A 15,877-nucleotide genomic window follows, 5' to 3' on the forward strand; every position below is an offset into this window, starting at 1 on the left:
AGCTCAAGCGATTATCCGGAATGGTAAAAGGTGGCAGGTAGGGAATGGGCATAGTATCATGATTTGGAAGGATAAATGGATGCCTTCTCCCTCAACTTATAAGGTAGTATCTCCAATCTCAAATCTTCCTGAGGACTCTCGAGTTGCAGCCCTTATTGACGAAGAGAAGGGTGCATGGAAAAAGGAGGTGGTGCGGCAAACTTTCCTTCCTCATGAAGCTGATTTAATTTGTAGTATAGCTCTGAGTGTGAATCTGCCAGAGGATAAGCAGGCCTGGGCTTTAACGCACAATGGAATATTTAGTGTCCGTAGTGCATATAAGCTAGCCATGGAGATGAGCTCAACTGTGCCGGTGGGTAGTGTATCAAATGGTAGTTAGTTAAGAAGATTTTGGAAGTATTTATGGAGCTGTAATATCCCGCACAAGATCCGCCACTTCGCCTGGAGGGCTTGCAAGGATGTTTTACCCACAAAGGAGAATTTGGTTAGGCGCAAGGTGCTGCTGGACAGTGTTTGTGACGAATGCCAGATGGAGGACGAATCTTCAGGCCATTTATTTTGGCGCTGTCAACGTGCTAGAGAAGTTTGGCGCACGTCCTCTCTGTTTCTGGGTTCTGTGGAACACCATTTCGGTTCATTCATGGACTTGCTGTGGCACGTAGTGATGATTGCTCAATGGGATCACAGTGGGGTGGAACATTTGATTGTGATAGCTTGGACGTTGTGGTCAAACCGGAACGAACACAGACATGGCGGTGCGAAGAAGTCAGCACAAGCCGTAGTACAGGGTGCGTTGGAATATTTAGTTATGTATCAGGCGTGTTTAGAGGATACAGATTCGAAGCAGCCTGTTGCAGCAGTGATATGGACGCCTCCCTCTCCTAATCGCTACAAAATTAATGTAGACGGTGCTGTGTTCAAAGAGCAGAAAATGGCGGGGGTGGGGATTTTAATTAGAGATGCAGCGGGTTAGATGATCGGTGCCTGCAGTAAAAAACTAGATGCTCCTCTAGGTGCCATGGAGGTTGAAGCTAAGGCTGTTGAGCTGGGCCTTAAATTCGCCAAAGATATGTCTATACAGGACTTCACGCTTGAGGGTGATTCGTTGTCTCTAGTTAATGCTTTGAGGGAGTTATCTCCTCCTCCATTATCTGTTGCTGCTCTGGTTTTTAGTTCCATTACTGTTGCTCATAACTTCCGTCATGTAGATTTCGCTCATGTTGGTCGAAATGGAAATAAGCCAGCTCATTTACTTGCTAGACATGCTTTAGGCATTGCAGATTTATCTGTTTGGGTTGAAGAGACCCCTTGTTTTCTTGAACAAGCTCTCAACCAGGATGTATTTGTCAATTCTTCTGATTAATAAAGTTTAGTAGTATTTCACATCAAAAAAAAAAAAAAAAAAAAAAAAAAAGATGTGGTCGATCCTTTTTTTGAGGAAGAAGATGTGGTCGATCCTGATTAAAAACATTAATAATAATTTCAAGAAAGCTACTGACGTAGCATGTTTGAATTGGAGAACATTTAGTTTTGATCTAAATAGAAAAGGACACGTCAATCATATGGCATGAACAGCAAGAAAAGTACACATCACTCGATTTGGAAAAAATTAAATGTTACAATAATAAACAGCTATGTGAAGTGTGAACATACTGATTAATGAGTAATATACTAAGAATACTACCAATTTTATTATATAAGCCTTGTGCAGTGTTGCCCATCACATTAAAGTAATTTAGATATATATATATATATATATATATTTATATATATATTATAAGTTTTTCAAAAAATATATATATATTATAATTTTTTTTTTTCAAATGAGTAGTGCTATAGCTACATCATTTTCACAACAATTTTACCAAAAAAAACTTAGTTAATAAGTTTTTACTAATTCTTATTTAATTTAGGTATACTCCTAACATCATTTTTTTTACTTATCATTAACAATTTTTTAGTTAGGATTTGTTGTAAAAATGTTTTCCATAGTTTTGTTCTCTTGAAATCCACCAATCATATTTATTATCATATTTGGGAAAATTAAAAAAATTATAGAATACTATGGCCAGTATGCAAATACATTTATCTTTTACCAAGCAACTTCTATGAAATCTTGGACGAGATTTGGTTTGAAAAATATCTTTTTAAATCTTTGAGGGATTCGTTGTGATTTTGACGGTATATTATTCAAAAAATTCAAATTTGGAAAGGTTTCTTCCATCCTAATCTGGACCTATTTATCATTTCTAAATTAGTAATATTAAGACTACAACTTTGTCTCAACTCGTTCACAAGTGAGTTGTGAGCGGTAGAGTTTTTTTTTTTTTTTTGGAGAAATCATTGGTAGGCATTTTTGTTCCTACATTTCTTTGTTTCCATCATCAAAATTCAAAAGGACACCATTTTAGACATTATTTTAATTGTAATTTTATCCATTCACTACAAAACAAGAGGGCTATAGCCGCATTTGCAAAACGCAGCTATAGCCTATAAAAAACGCAGCTATAGGCTATGGCTGTGTTTTTAAACACGGCCTATGCAGCGAGGCTATAGCCCCCTACGGGGACCTAGAGCTGCGTTTTTAAAAACGCAGCCCAAACCGGGGTCTGTAGCTACATTTTAGACATCCTAGAGCCGCGTTTTTACACAACCCAGATGCGGGACCTATAGCTGCGTTTTCTATGAAAACGCGGCTATTGGTGCAACTTAGAACTGCGTTTGAAACGCAGTCCAAACAGGGTCTATAACCGCGTTTTCTAAAAAAAGCAGCTATAGGTACCGCATCTGTGGGTGTGTAAAAACGCGGCCATAGGGTGTCTAAAACGCAGCTATAGACCGGTTTGGGCTGTGTTTTTGAAAACACAGCTCTAGGTCCCACATTGGGTTTTCCTGTAGCCGCGTTTTTAGAAACGCAGCTATAGGTCCTTACTTTTTCCTATTTTCTTCTTCCTAAACACAATCCTACTTAAAACAAGACTGAAAACGCGGCTACAGGCCCTTATTTTTTCCTATTTTCTTCTTCCTAAACACAATCCTACTTAAAACAAGACCTGTAATTCCTGCCAACACTTAGATGCAACCAATTGGAACCAACAAAAAAAATTGCCTACACTCAACAACTCCCAACCAATTACCAGCAAAACAAAACAATGAAAATAAAATAAAACATAAAATCCTCAAAGAAATGAAGATATTTTTTACTAGATCCAGAAAATTTATACTCTATAATAAATTAGGACAACCATTACAGTCATTTGCCCCAATACATACTGCTCTCATTTACCAATTTGTGGTCAACTTGTCAGCCATGAGCCATCCACTGGAAAGTCCACAATAGCCAAAAATCAATAGGATGTGCCAGTAGTGCTGGTAGCCTTATCTCTAACCATTGTCTTGACAAAAAGCTCACCAACTCTATATGAGGATCGGACCTATAAAATGATTACAAGTAGGAAACTCTGGTGAGGATCTATTTTTTAAAATCCAAAGTCTGAAAAGCTTGGGCAAATTAGTAACTCTTATCATTCCTAAGAAATTAGTTTGGACTCATCGGAGAGAATTTTCTTTTTATATTTTATTCTTTCCCTAACGCATCTAGTCCATGCTCATATGTACTAGTCAGATAATTATTTAAACCAAGATACATTTGGAAAGGGAAAGTAATCCTGCTAGTCCATTTTGTTGGCTAATTTGTATTTTTTTTTTTTTTTAAAAAAACATTTATATGAGAATAAAAGAGAAGGACTTTATCATCATATAGTTTAAACTGCAACAGCTAACTTACCAGTGGTCCCACTGGCTACATAACGAAATCCAATGGACTCCCCGTATTCCTTCCAGAAAGCAAACTTTTCAGGGGTGACATATTCTTTGACAGTCAGGTGTAGTGGAGTTGGCTGCAAGAATTGTAACCACTTTAAAGTTAATAAGCCTATCAAGAATGAGAAAAATAGAGCTACTAGCCACTAGGTTTAATATAACTTCAGGCAACCTGTAGACAATTCCTACTTGAACAATTTCTGAAACATCAGAATTACCAAAAGCTAATTAGTGCCAGATCACAGCCATCTTTTTTTTTTTTTTTTTTGTTAATTAGATCACAGCCATCTTTAAGCATTAAATAAGATTACGCTCTGAAAATATTACAGGCCCAAACTTGGGCAGGAGTCAAGTTATTAAGATTCCCATTTTTATGGACCCTAAGTTTCAAATTTCAGTGTCATGACTAATGCATTAATCTCCCAAGCAAGAAAGAATGAACTATTGTATATCAACTAACCTGTAAATACTGTCCAAGAGTCAAAATATCAACATCAATAGCCCTTAAATCAGCCATAGCTTCTTTCAACTCATCATCAGATTCTCCAAGGCCCAACATTATAGAAGATTTTGTTATCATGCCCTCCTTGCTGATTTTTGCATGTCTTAAAACTGACAAGCTTTGTGCATACCTGCATTTAAAAAGGGGAAAGAAAAAAATACAAGAGTTAAAAATAGAATCAGCAATCATATACTCAGAATAGGTAAAGACAATCTATGAAAAAAAAAAGCTATATGTGGGTTAACTATAAATTCTGGAATCAATAGACTAGGTCTGCCTGACAATGCACATCCAAGTTATTATAATTATCATATTCTAGTATTCTACTTGTGCTTTTGTGGTTCACAATTCGCATAAGCTGCCCATGCAGTTACAATGTTGTAACTAACTGATTTTCATCCAAACTCTTATATATATGTATGAATTCTTTTGCAAAAGAGAGGAGGCCAAAAACTTACAACCAAAAGCTCCAGAGTCCCTTCCCCTGTACACAAACTCTGAGCTTGTTTAGTACCAAAACTGGAAACTAAGATATAAACTTATCTCACCTCTAATTAGGTATTGTCTTCTAAATGAACTACTGAATCTGAGCATCATGTGTTGGTTGATATTTGCATTTCTTTGCAGAATATCAAAAAGCATTCTTTTAAAATTTAATGTTTGCAGCTATAAACCTAAAAGATCAGGACAGAAAGAATCCAAACATAGCAAGAGGTGGATTACTTGAAGAACGCATTATTTGGAGTCAATACTTGGACAGCCACTTGAAAGTTGATACCAATTGAGGACAAAATTTTGACAAATCTTGATCCCATGTTATATCTAACTCCTACTACATCTATTCATGGCTAATAATAATAGTGAAGTATGCTTTTATAATAAATTCTATCTACAAATGAGTAACAGATAATGAATAACCATACAGCAAACTTAAGCAGAAAGATGACAAGTACTGCAACTCACCCAGCCCTAGGATCTCTGACAATTCTCTGGAGCCGTTTCACAGTCTCAATGTTGTGGGCAAACACATCCAATCCTGAGTGTACCAGAGCGTCTACAGCCTTCAAGTCCCCCCGAAAATCAGAAGTTAAACACTCAACCATGATCTCAGGCTTGAGTTGCTGCAAAAGAGTCATATAGTATCCAATCAAACCTCTATTCTCATTCCAACCCCTTTTGTGGTAATTTGTATAACAAAACCAAAAATTGGAGAGCACATTGAGATCATCACCTTCATAGCTTTGACTGTTTGAGCAAAATGCCCACTTACACCATCAGGTAGATCATCACGATCTACACTCGTTAGAACAATATAGTCCACACTGTCAATATTAAACACACAATTTCAAATTATGAAAGTAGCATTTTTAAACTTCTATGATAGATAAGCATATATCGAAAAGATGCACATGATATGTATACAGCCTAAGTACGCATCATAATTAACCAGTGCACCTACAAAGACTAACTCAACAAAGTCTCATAAACGCTCAAGGTTATAGTAAGTTCCAATATTTTGCAAATATTAAGCTACCAATTTCAAAGTCTTATAAAACAAAATAAAAAGTAGCAGGCATCATCATTATTAAATCCTTGTTCTGGATATGTATAATGGGCTGCAAAAATTAAGATAAATAAGCTCTCCAAACATATCAGATGTTGAATGCTGACAGAATTCTTAATTTTACACTTCCTCAAAATGAATAAAAGGACAATCACAGCCCTTGATTAAGGAGCTATAAATGTACAAGAACGAAGTCACAATAGTCTAGCAAATATGAATGCCAAATCCTCATTGTTCCAAGCTCTAAAATATCACATACAATATATTCAAGGACATCAAAACACATTAAAGAAAAAAAAGAAAAAAGCACCCACTTATAAGATGTCATTTAGGAAAAACCATATTCAGGAACCTTAAAATACATTTTGAGGTTTGAAAAAAGAAAATATATAGTAAATCTTCCTAAATTGCAGCTTGCAACATTGCATAACAAATGATGAAAACGCTAAGTATTTTAACTTTGGCGAAACTACACTATTGGTCCCTGAAGTTTATCATATGTGCGCAATTGATCCCTCAAGTTTGAAGCGAGCGAGCACAATTAGTCCCTTAAATTTTAAAACTGAGCTGTGTCGGTCCTTTTACTAACTGTTGTTAACGGTGTTACTTATGTGGCTAACGGAACAATGACTTGGCTTTTTTTTTTTTTTAATGACATGGCATGTTTTTAATTAAAAAATTAGAAACTAAATTTATGTGAGAAAAAAAAAAAAAAATCACTGGTACCAAATAAAAATTTTTATTTTCTGCCTGTTGTAAAAACCCACAACGAGGGGGTTAAAATATCTTTTCTCTTTTACCAAAAAAAAATATATATATATATATATATTTTCTCTCTCTCTCTCACTATTCTCTCTGTTCTTCTTTCTCCGGACTCTCTTTTCTATCTTTTCTTTTTCATTTTCTTCTCTCAAATCAAATCAATGTGCAAAAGCAGGGATTACCATCATCAATACATGATAAAGTGTTATACACAGCAAGTGCAAAGGAACCAAAATGAATTGCAAATTGTCAAATTGTCAAGATTGAGAAGAAAATGACGGCAACTAAACTTGAAAAAGAGGCCATTGATATTTGGGCACTCTCAGATACTCCAACCTGCATCAACTGAATATGCAGGAAGACCAAGTAGATATGAATCACTAGAACCATTTGCAAAAGATATCCAATTTAGCGGGTTCATTGGTTTGAATTATTTGCCTAGTCGGCCTCTTGCCCATGGTGGTCTTTGGTGGCTGGGTTTTGTGATGGCTAGGTTTTAGTGGTTGTTTTGTGATTGGTTGTTTGATGGCTGGGTTTTGTGATTTGGTGGTTGTTTGCACCGGTGATGGCTAGTGGTGGGTTGATTTTGGGTTGGGGTTTACGGTGGTGGTAGGTGAGTGGGTGATGGTGGCTGGTGGTGACTGTGGGTTTGTTGGGTTTACAATGATTGTTTTTGTTTTTGATTTTCGTGGTTGGGTGATGGTGGTGGTGTGGCTGTTGTGGGTGTAAGCAATGTGTTTGTGAGGGAGTGAAAGATCACCAGTTGCCTAATAACCCTCTCTCGTTGCGGGTTTTTACAACTGGTCGAAAATAAATTTTTTAATTTGGTACCGGTGATTTTTTTTTTTCTCACGTGTAAATTTAGTTTTTAATTTTTTAATTAAAAACATGCTACATCATTAAAAAAAATGTTAAGTCATTGTTCCACTAATCACGTAAGTAACACCGTTAACAACAGTTAGTAAAATGACCAATATAACTCAGTTTTAAAATCTAAGGGACTAATTGTGCTCGCCTCAAACTTGAGAGACCAATTACGCACATAGAGTAAACTTCAGGGACCAATAGTGTAGATTCGGCTTTAACTTTTAAGAAGACTTAGATAGCCCCATGCCACTTTGCAAGCAACTCCCTAAATGCGTCTTGCTCACTGTACCTCACTATAAATCATAGATAAGAATGTGCTCAACAAGTGTTACTCGCTCACAGTCATGGATATGGTCATTAGTAATTAACAAACAAATTCCATTTCCTAATCAAACAACCAACAACAACTCAATGCTAGTAATAGTATAGATTTTATGGTCCATTTAAGTACAACACATTAAATCAAATAAAGGGTCTAGCTAACAAATGTTCTAAGCGCACAGGCTAAGTGGTAAAAATCAATTATGAATGGTAATGCATGTCTTTCGAAAGGAAAAAAGAAATACAATTGTCGATAATTCATGGGATCACATCCACAAATCCAAGGTGATTATGCATGCTTTTCTAATCTTTGGTTTTTCTTTTCTATTTTCTACAAGTTACACATGCAGTTAATGGTTTTATGACTCCACTTAAAAAGTGATAAATTACCACTTATCCCAAAACCTTAAACCATTAGATAATGATAAATCCAATCATCTAATTATAATAGTAGCACTCCCCAATCCCCTCGTATGTACCCATACTTCCTGTTAATAAGTAAGGCCCAACACATAAAGATTTTTAACTTTTTAAATTGGAGGCAATGTGAAAACAGGGAGGTAGGGACCAGACTCCCTTGCTCTAATATTTTTACTAAACATTTAACCTTATAATAAAACTGTAAATTCAGGGTGTGTAAAGTGCTTCAAGTACCTTAAAAATCTCTTAACAGAAATTGCCAAACTTTTGGAGCTATTCAGTATGTTTTTGGTTTCTCTGCATGCCTGTTTTTGTTGGTGGGTTCGGTAGTTTCAACCGTATTTCTACTCCAAACCAAAACACTTTCTTTGTTTTTTATTTAGGCAAACCAAAACACTACACAAAAATCCTTTTAAGGAAGTAGAAAAACCTTATGTCCAAAACGAGATTAAAGAACGTAGGCATCGGTCATCAAAGTTAGCACCAAAACGACAATCTTGCTCTTCCCTGCACTTTAACATTTCGTATCTGGGTTTTTCAGATCATCAAAAAATGATGAAGTTGGTAACATTTCCCTGCACTTTCCCTCACACATTTTTTCGATAAACAAACACGGAGAGAGAGAGAGAGAGGTACCTCCTCATGGCCATCTAGGTTGACTTTCTCCTTCTTGAAAACCTTAGTGTCGAAATCAAGCAAAGTGGGGGCCTTGATGGCTGGAACAGACACCATTTTAGCGTCGAGAGAGGACCCAGTGGAGCCGGTAACCAAGGATGTCAATACCGTACCGGAGGCCGTACCGGTTTGGCTACCGGTACGATATATTTCGGATACCGGTCAATACCGGTATACCGTTTCGGGTTTACCGCTATTTTTATATTTATAAATATATATATATATGTATGTATGTATGTATGTATGTATGTGTTTGTATATATATATATATATATTATAATAAATATAAAAGTTTACCATAAAACATTTCCTCAATTCAAAACTAATTATTCATGATTTTAAACTTTAGTATCAATTAAAAGGGAAAAAAAATAAAATAGAAAGCTTAAAAGTTACCATTGCATACTAAAAAAACAAATAATACTAATAAGTTAATGCAAATAAGTTACCATTCTTTCCTAACAAAAATTCAAAAATTACAAAACTTAAAAAAAAAAAAAAAAAATTTCTGTACCGGCCGGTACGCCCGGTACCGGCCGGTATTGCCCGGTATTGGCCGGTACGACCGGTACGAGGCCGGTACGGCCGGTATTTTTACCGGTACGAAACGTAGGGGTTAACCGTACCGGATCACCGGCCGGTACGGTATATTCCGGCCGTACCGGCCGGTACGGTACGGTATCAACAACACTGCCGGTAACACCAGAGGTGGCTCTGAAAGCTTTGAGGCCCTTAGAAAAGGAGGTGGCGAAGCCTAGAGAGAAGGGCTTGGAAACGGGGATTAGGGTCTTGGAGATCGACGATGAAGGGGTTGATATAGCTGCTGCTGGGGCGAACGATGAGGCGGCATATCGGCAAAAATGGGGATTAGGGTCTTGGAAAATTTTGGGTCTCTTCGGTCAGCAAATTTTTCGGGTTTTGATGAGGGAGGAGGCGTGAGGTTTGTGGGTAGTGGGTTGAGAGCGCGGCGGCGAGAGCTCTTGAGAGCACGGCGGTGAGATTGGATCGGGAGGTTGAGCTGAGATAGTGAGAGCTGAGATTAGGGATCGGGAAATTTCAATAGTGTTGAAATTTAATTAGGGTTTGTTTCAAGTTATACCATATGTGGAGCTGCGTTTTATTGAACGCAGCTCAAATACGTTTGGAGCTGCGTTTTTTTATTTGAGCTGCGTTTAAAAAAACGCAGCTCCATATCAGATCGAGCTGCATTTATTAAACGCTGCTCCAAAAGTATTTGAGCTGCGTTCAATAAAACGCAGCTCCACATCAGATGGAGCTACGTTTATTAAACGCAGCTCCAAACGTATTTGAGCTGCGTTCAATATTAAACGCAGCTCTATATTAGATGGAGCTGCGTTTTTTAAACGCAGCTCAGGAAAAAATTTAAAAAAAATAAAAAATTCCCTACAAAGTCGCGTTTTTTAAAACGCGGCTTAAGAGCTTTCAGCTAAAACGCAGCCTCAGCCGAACAAAACGTGGCTCCACCCCTGGTCTATAGCCGCGTTTTCTAAACGCGGCTATAGACCAAGGGTGGAAAACGCGGCTATAGACCAAGGGTGGAGCCGCGTTTTACAAAAACGCGGCTCAAATTTCTATCCTGGAGCTGCGTTTTGAAGAAACGCAGCTTAAACTGGCGTTTTTAGTAGTGATTTATACGACAGCTTTTACATACATATTCAGTTTTAGTCTTCTTACGCATCTTATCTAAATTGAAGGCGTCATGCGTTTCCAAAATTTTCCATGGCCCTTCTCATTGCTACAGTTAGTGTTAGATTGGATACAACATTTTTTCCTTAACGTTTGTGTTTATGCTGTCCTGTGCATTTTTTAGTGAGTCTCGTGCATTGTTCATAGGACCTGCAAGTACTTTTTAAAGCAAAAACAACTTTAAAATTAGGTCTCACGGTACTATTTACACATTTAAAAATTAGTTTGTTATAATGTTTTCAATTTTCAATTTTTAGCAATAAGCAGTATCCAGATAGACTTTTAATGTCATATACTTACTATGCAATGCCATGATAAGTTAAATATGTTAAACCTATTATATGACATATTACTTAAAAGACTTTTCTCTTTTTCTAATGAGGGTAAGAGAATCATTCCCTTTCACAAACAATAAATTTTCATTGATACTTATTTTATACGCACTTTCATATAATATTTACAATCGTATGTATATCCTGATATATACATTTAAAAAAAAAAAATGATGTCTACATATAAAACATAAAAAATTGATGTAAGAAGTTGATGTTCTTACATTCACAAGTAGTGAATTTTTTTTTAAAATAACAATAAATATTAAAAAAATTAGTTAATTGTCATATTTCAAAACAATTTTGAAAAATAACATCTCGAGTATCTAAAACTCGAGCTCCATCTTGGAACTCGAGTTTTTAAGTCTCGATTTGGAGAAAATAGATTGCGCTGAAAATTGAGTTTTAAAGACTCGATTTCCATAAATTGCAAAAAACGCCGCTATATGGCTTTAAAACGTCACTATAGGGATTAAAAACGTCATTATAGGGCACCCTAAACCTGGTACTTACAAAAATTTTTTGCAGGAAAACGTCGCTATAGGGCTTTAAAACGTCACTGTAAGGCTTAAAAACACCACTATAGGTGAAATTTTTTGCATAAAACTCGAGTCTTAAAGACTCGAGATCTATGTGGCATTTTCCCACTCAGAACGCGAGTCTTTAGCGCTCGAGTTCTAATATGGATCTCGAGTTTTAAAAACTCGAGATGCTACTTTTCTAAATTCTTTCAAACCGTTCCTAACTTACTATTTTGAATCACCATGTGAAACTCTTTTGCACAAAACCTCACAAGTAGTTCTCATATCTCAATTTACAATGAGTTCTCAACGAAATAAAAATTGTGGTGTTTTTACATTCTCTCTCTCTCTCCTTCTCTTGTGCATGATTATACACTAGCTCTCAATCAAGTCGCAGTGTTTTTTCCCTTATCTGTTCCCTCTCTCTTGTGCATGATTCTGCACCTCGCTTTCCACTCTCATTTCACTTATTGTCCTTATCTTGTCAGAACTTATTTATTATATTGTCTATTCTCTCCCCCTTGCTATCACATGCAATTATTTTGTATCTCTCAACCTACCACGTTCAATTATTTTGTAGGTAATGACAAAACCAATAATTTTTTTTTTTTTTTGATGGGAACAAAAACCAATATTAAATACGAAAAGAACATCAACCAACCCACATTAATTTGTCTCGATGTAAAATGACACACAAGATCTCTCTAGACAATCCATGATGGGACCCATGTAATTTGGACGAGCATGGCAATGAAATAGTCACCAGAGAGGATCTTAGCGTGACAAATTTTCTATAAATGATAATAGCCAAAGTGCTTTCTCCTACAGAACCACATTACCTACTACCATCTTTTCTTAATTGGCACTTGTAAAGTATTTGGTTTTGGCTTGTTTGGATGTTTTTTTTTTTTCATCACTCAATTTCTGTCACTCATCACTCATCACTTAAAATACTCTACTCATTTGGCATCATTACTCACTTGTCATCACTCAATATTTTTCACACTGTTTATGGGTCCCATACCTGTTACTCAGTGCAGTTTTTTATTTTTTTATTTTTAGTACCCAGAAACCCGAACCCAATGAAAAAAAAAATAGAAAACCAAAACCCGAACCCAGTGAAAGAAGAAGAAGAAGAAAAGAAACCCAAATCACCGAACCAGTAAAAAAAAAAAAAAAAAAGGTCAAAAGGTCAAAAGGTGTGGCTGACCTGACTAGTGACTTCCTCCATGTGTGTTTAATTATAAAAATCTCATTGAAAATAGAGTTATGGAAACTGAAAATAGCTAAAATGTGTTTTCAGTTTCTATAACTCATAACTCAAAAGTCAGAGATTTGAGTGATGAAAACAAAAAACTGGAAACAGAATTATGAGGTGCCAAACAGACTTCTCAACTATGACTCTCACAATTTTTGAGTTATGAGATATAGAAATCATCATTCCAAACAACCTCTTAGTATGAAAAAAATGTCTCCACTTGGAAAGGTGGAGGCTGATATAGAAATCTAGGCTCCAGCTGAAAATTTTCACGAGATCTTCGACTGTAAGCCACACCACATATCTAATGTATCCCCTGGAAAGATCCAGGGTGTTGCTTTACATGAAGGTGACTGAGGCAAAAAGGGCTCTGTCATCTACTGGGATTATATATATAAAAAAAAATCTATTCGTAAAGTGGTCTAGCATTCTTTGAATCATTAATATTTACCTTTTAACTGAACTTGACGGTAGATGGAACAAAATATTAATGGTGAGAACTAATTAACTCAATTGGTAAAGTCAGTCTTTATCGTATAAGGGATTTGGATAAAAATGCTCATCTATACCGAAATCAATTAGCCTTTTGACACGGTGACAAAGAGTAATCATTATAGAATATGTTAGAGATGTATTAAATATATTAGCTTAATGTAATAGGCTCAAATCCACGTACCATGTGTAGTACAAGTCTTCTACCTATATATACTTATGTTATGATTCATTGTAACACATATTTTATACTATATTGATACTATATTGATACAAGACTTAACCATATAATCATGTTCCTATTTTATGCTTTCTCTTTTGCATCTACTTTAGCCTATACAATTTGGTATATACATCAATGCTAAAATTTAACATAATAGAAGCAAAAAATTCAAATCTTTTATACTAAAAACTAAAACTATATATATATATAAATAGTGAATACGTACAGTTGGTGGTTGAGTTTTTTGGACAAACTGGTGGTTGAGTTAATGGAATGCATTCTATATGTTATTTCATCTTAGACTAGTCAAAGGCATAAGTATTGTGTGCCGTATCTTCTATATGCTTTCAAAAGACAGAAAGAACTGGAAGTACCGTAGATAATATTATTGGTTTTTGAATCAGACTGCATGTAGATTTATATTTAAGGAAAAATTCTTCTATGAGTGAACTATTTTACGTAGTGAGTAGGTTGATAGTTGATAGGGAATATTTTCACCGGTTAGAAATTTTTTCCTAACACCCTAGAGTCTTTGGTCACTGAAAGCATCATAAGCTTACTAAAAGAATTTTCAGTCACCAAAAGTATCGTCGATCATGAAGGGAGCGTGACACCGCGCGACACGCTCCGCCCTAAAGGTCGTCAAGTACCAAGAGGTCGTCAGGTACCTTCCTTGACACTGCACAACACGCTTCGCCCTAGAGATCGTTAGGTACCAAGGGGTCGTCAGGGACCCGATGCTCATTAGGTACCTTCCTTGACACCACTCAACATGCTCCACCTTGACAGTCGTTACGTATCAAGGGGTCATTAGGTACCCTACTCATCGCCAAGAACATGCAGACGATCCACTATACCTGTCCAATCAACAAAATAACTTGCACGCTAATAAGGGTATTTTCGTCCAATAAAGTCCTTTGTGCACTTTGACCCATCAGGATGGAATACTCTACCACTGACCCATTGATAGGGATAAATCCTAAAGCAGATGGATCCTATTGATAGAGTTAGTCATTGGCGACAGTGTTGTCAAAAGAGATGGTCTAGTCAGCCTACTAGTCAAACAGCTGGTAGAAGGAATCATGCCCCAAACGGAAATGTAGAGAGAAGGACGGACTCTTTAAGGTGGACAGACTGAAAGGAGACGGGTGTCAAAGTCACGTGGCACCTACGTGGCCTAAGTGGTCTCTAATGATCCTAATATGGAAATGCCTTGCATTCTACGCCCAACCATAATCAGAAGAATCCCTACATGGAAAGAATCCCACAATATATGAGCATTAATGAAGATTTTCCCTATAAGGAAATACCCTCTTCACCAAGAAATTAAGGTTGACTCTACACTATTATAAAATCCCTAAAGCCCTCAGAAATCAAGATACGCACAATTTCTCTAAAGCTCATACTTTCTAGCATTGTTAGAGCTCTCTTCTGACTTAACCTTTGGAGGGTCGTTGGCCAATACCCCACTGGTGCCGTTTGATTGGTTCTTCAGGTGCACCCATTGACACGTGTGTGGACGATCAACTCACTAACGATTTTTGTGCATCATCAGTTGGCGCCATCTGTGGGAAACGAGTGATTAGCCATGTCACTGCTCCTAAGACAAAGAGTTGCATGGTCTGAAAGCATTTGAATGGACCGACGAATGCCAAAGAGCATTTAAGGAACTAAAGTCATACCTTACATCTCCACCACTCCTCAATCCATCCAAACCCGATGAAGAGCTTTCCCTCTAATTGGTCGTATCCCCCCCCCCCCCCCACGGTTGTTAGTTCAGCTCTCATCCAAAAGGAGGATCATGTGCAATTACTCATATGCTACACCAGCCAAGCGCTTAGGGGAGCGGAAGAAAGATATCCCCCCATGGAGAAGTTAGCCTCAGCCCAAGCATTAGCTAACTTCGTCACAAAATTTATGACGAACAAGGCGAAAGGCACAATATAAATGTACAAGAACGAAGTCACAATAGTCTAGCAAATATGAATGCCAAATCCTCATTGTTCCAAGCTCTAAAATATCACATACAATATATTCAAGGACATCAAAACACATTAAAGAAAAAAAAGAAAAAAAGCACCCACTTATAAGATGTCATTTAGGAAAAACCATATTCAGGAACCTTAAAATACATTTTGAGGTTTGAAAAAAGAAAATATATAGTAAATCTTCCTAAATTGCAGCTTGCAACATTGCATAACAAATGATGAAAACGCTAAGTATTTTAACTTTGGCGAAACTACACTATTGGTCCCTGAAGTTTACCATATGTGCGCAATTGATCCCTCAAGTTTGAAGCGAGCGAGCACAATTAGTCCCTTAAATTTTAAAACTGAGCTGTGTCGGTCCTTTTACTAACTGTTGTTAACGGTGTTATTTATGTGGCTAACGGAACAATGACTTGGCTTTTT

At 36.7% G+C, this 15,877-nt stretch overlaps 1 protein-coding gene across 1 annotated transcript; it reads right to left on the reverse strand.

Annotated features, from left to right (window-relative positions):
• Positions 1-3,133: 3,133 nt before the first annotated feature.
• Positions 3,134-8,990, reverse strand: LOC115980793 (lipoyl synthase, chloroplastic-like). Its single transcript, XM_031103005.1, has 7 exons — positions 8,895-8,990; positions 8,493-8,590; positions 5,556-5,646; positions 5,288-5,445; positions 4,283-4,454; positions 3,788-3,899; positions 3,134-3,434 (listed from the first exon to the last, which is right to left on the reverse strand). Exons 1-7 carry the CDS (start codon positions 8,988-8,990, stop codon positions 3,418-3,420), a joined length of 744 nt encoding a protein of 247 aa, XP_030958865.1. The 3' UTR covers positions 3,134-3,417.
• Between the last annotated feature and the right edge of the window lie 6,887 nt (positions 8,991-15,877).

Source organism: Quercus lobata, chromosome 3, assembly GCF_001633185.2.
Source record: "Quercus lobata isolate SW786 chromosome 3, ValleyOak3.0 Primary Assembly, whole genome shotgun sequence".
Lineage (NCBI taxonomy): Eukaryota > Viridiplantae > Streptophyta > Magnoliopsida > Fagales > Fagaceae > Quercus > Quercus lobata.